Source organism: Egretta garzetta, unplaced genomic scaffold (assembly GCF_000687185.1).
Source record: "Egretta garzetta isolate BGI_Z169 unplaced genomic scaffold, ASM68718v1 scaffold557, whole genome shotgun sequence".
NCBI lineage: Eukaryota > Metazoa > Chordata > Aves > Pelecaniformes > Ardeidae > Egretta > Egretta garzetta.
This window is the reverse complement of record NW_009260264.1, coordinates 1,857,043-1,857,613: the sequence shown is the minus strand read 5'-3', so window position 1 is coordinate 1,857,613 and position 571 is coordinate 1,857,043. Positions and strand designations below refer to the sequence as shown.

Sequence of the window (571 nt, the reverse complement as noted above, 5' to 3'; positions counted from 1 at the left end):
GGAGTGGAGGTGCGAGGTGACACAGAGCGGGCAGACGCAGAAAGCCCCGCTCTTGCGGGACGGGCAGCCCGGGCCCGACACCGACATGACGAGGGGGGAAGGCATGCTGAGAGGGATGAAGAAGTCCTGGCCGTGGTGATGCTCAGGCAGGGAGGGAGCCGGCCTCGAGGAGTCTTTGATGATTAAGGAGTCGACATAGAAAGAGCGGGACATTGCGGAGGGCTGCCGAAGCCGGGGGCGGCTCTCCCGAAGTCGGGTTTTTTCCTGCTCGGCCAAGTTGCCACTGAAGTCCTGGCGAGGCGAGAAGGTGCTTATGTTTGAGAGCTGAACAAAAGGGTCCCTGGAGAGGGCTGGTCTTAAAGTCCCCCCGCCTGGATCCCCTGCGCCGGGGTTTTATATCAACTATTTAAACACGTGATGGCTGAAAGCCTCGCAGATCTAAATCTCCCCGGCTTCCCAGGCCGGCAGGAGAGGCTGCCGGAGGGGGGGGGAGGGCGAAGCGGGGGGGCCCCCAAAGTGTGCGTGCTCGCCCGCTGCCCGATGACTTCAGCCCTTCGCCTCCGCCCCAGAT

General features: G+C 63.0%; 1 protein-coding gene across 1 annotated transcript in view; it reads right to left on the bottom strand.

Annotated features, from left to right (window-relative positions):
- Positions 1 to 213, bottom strand: part of GSX2 (GS homeobox 2) — a gene marked incomplete at its 3' end in the record, with an annotated part of 1,089 nt that extends 876 nt beyond the window's left edge. Inside the window, exon 1 of the mRNA XM_009642333.1 lies at positions 6 to 213. Within this exon, the coding sequence (XP_009640628.1) occupies positions 6 to 213 (208 nt within the window). The remainder of the gene's footprint in view (positions 1 to 5) is intronic.
- Positions 214 to 571: the final 358 nt, after the last annotated feature.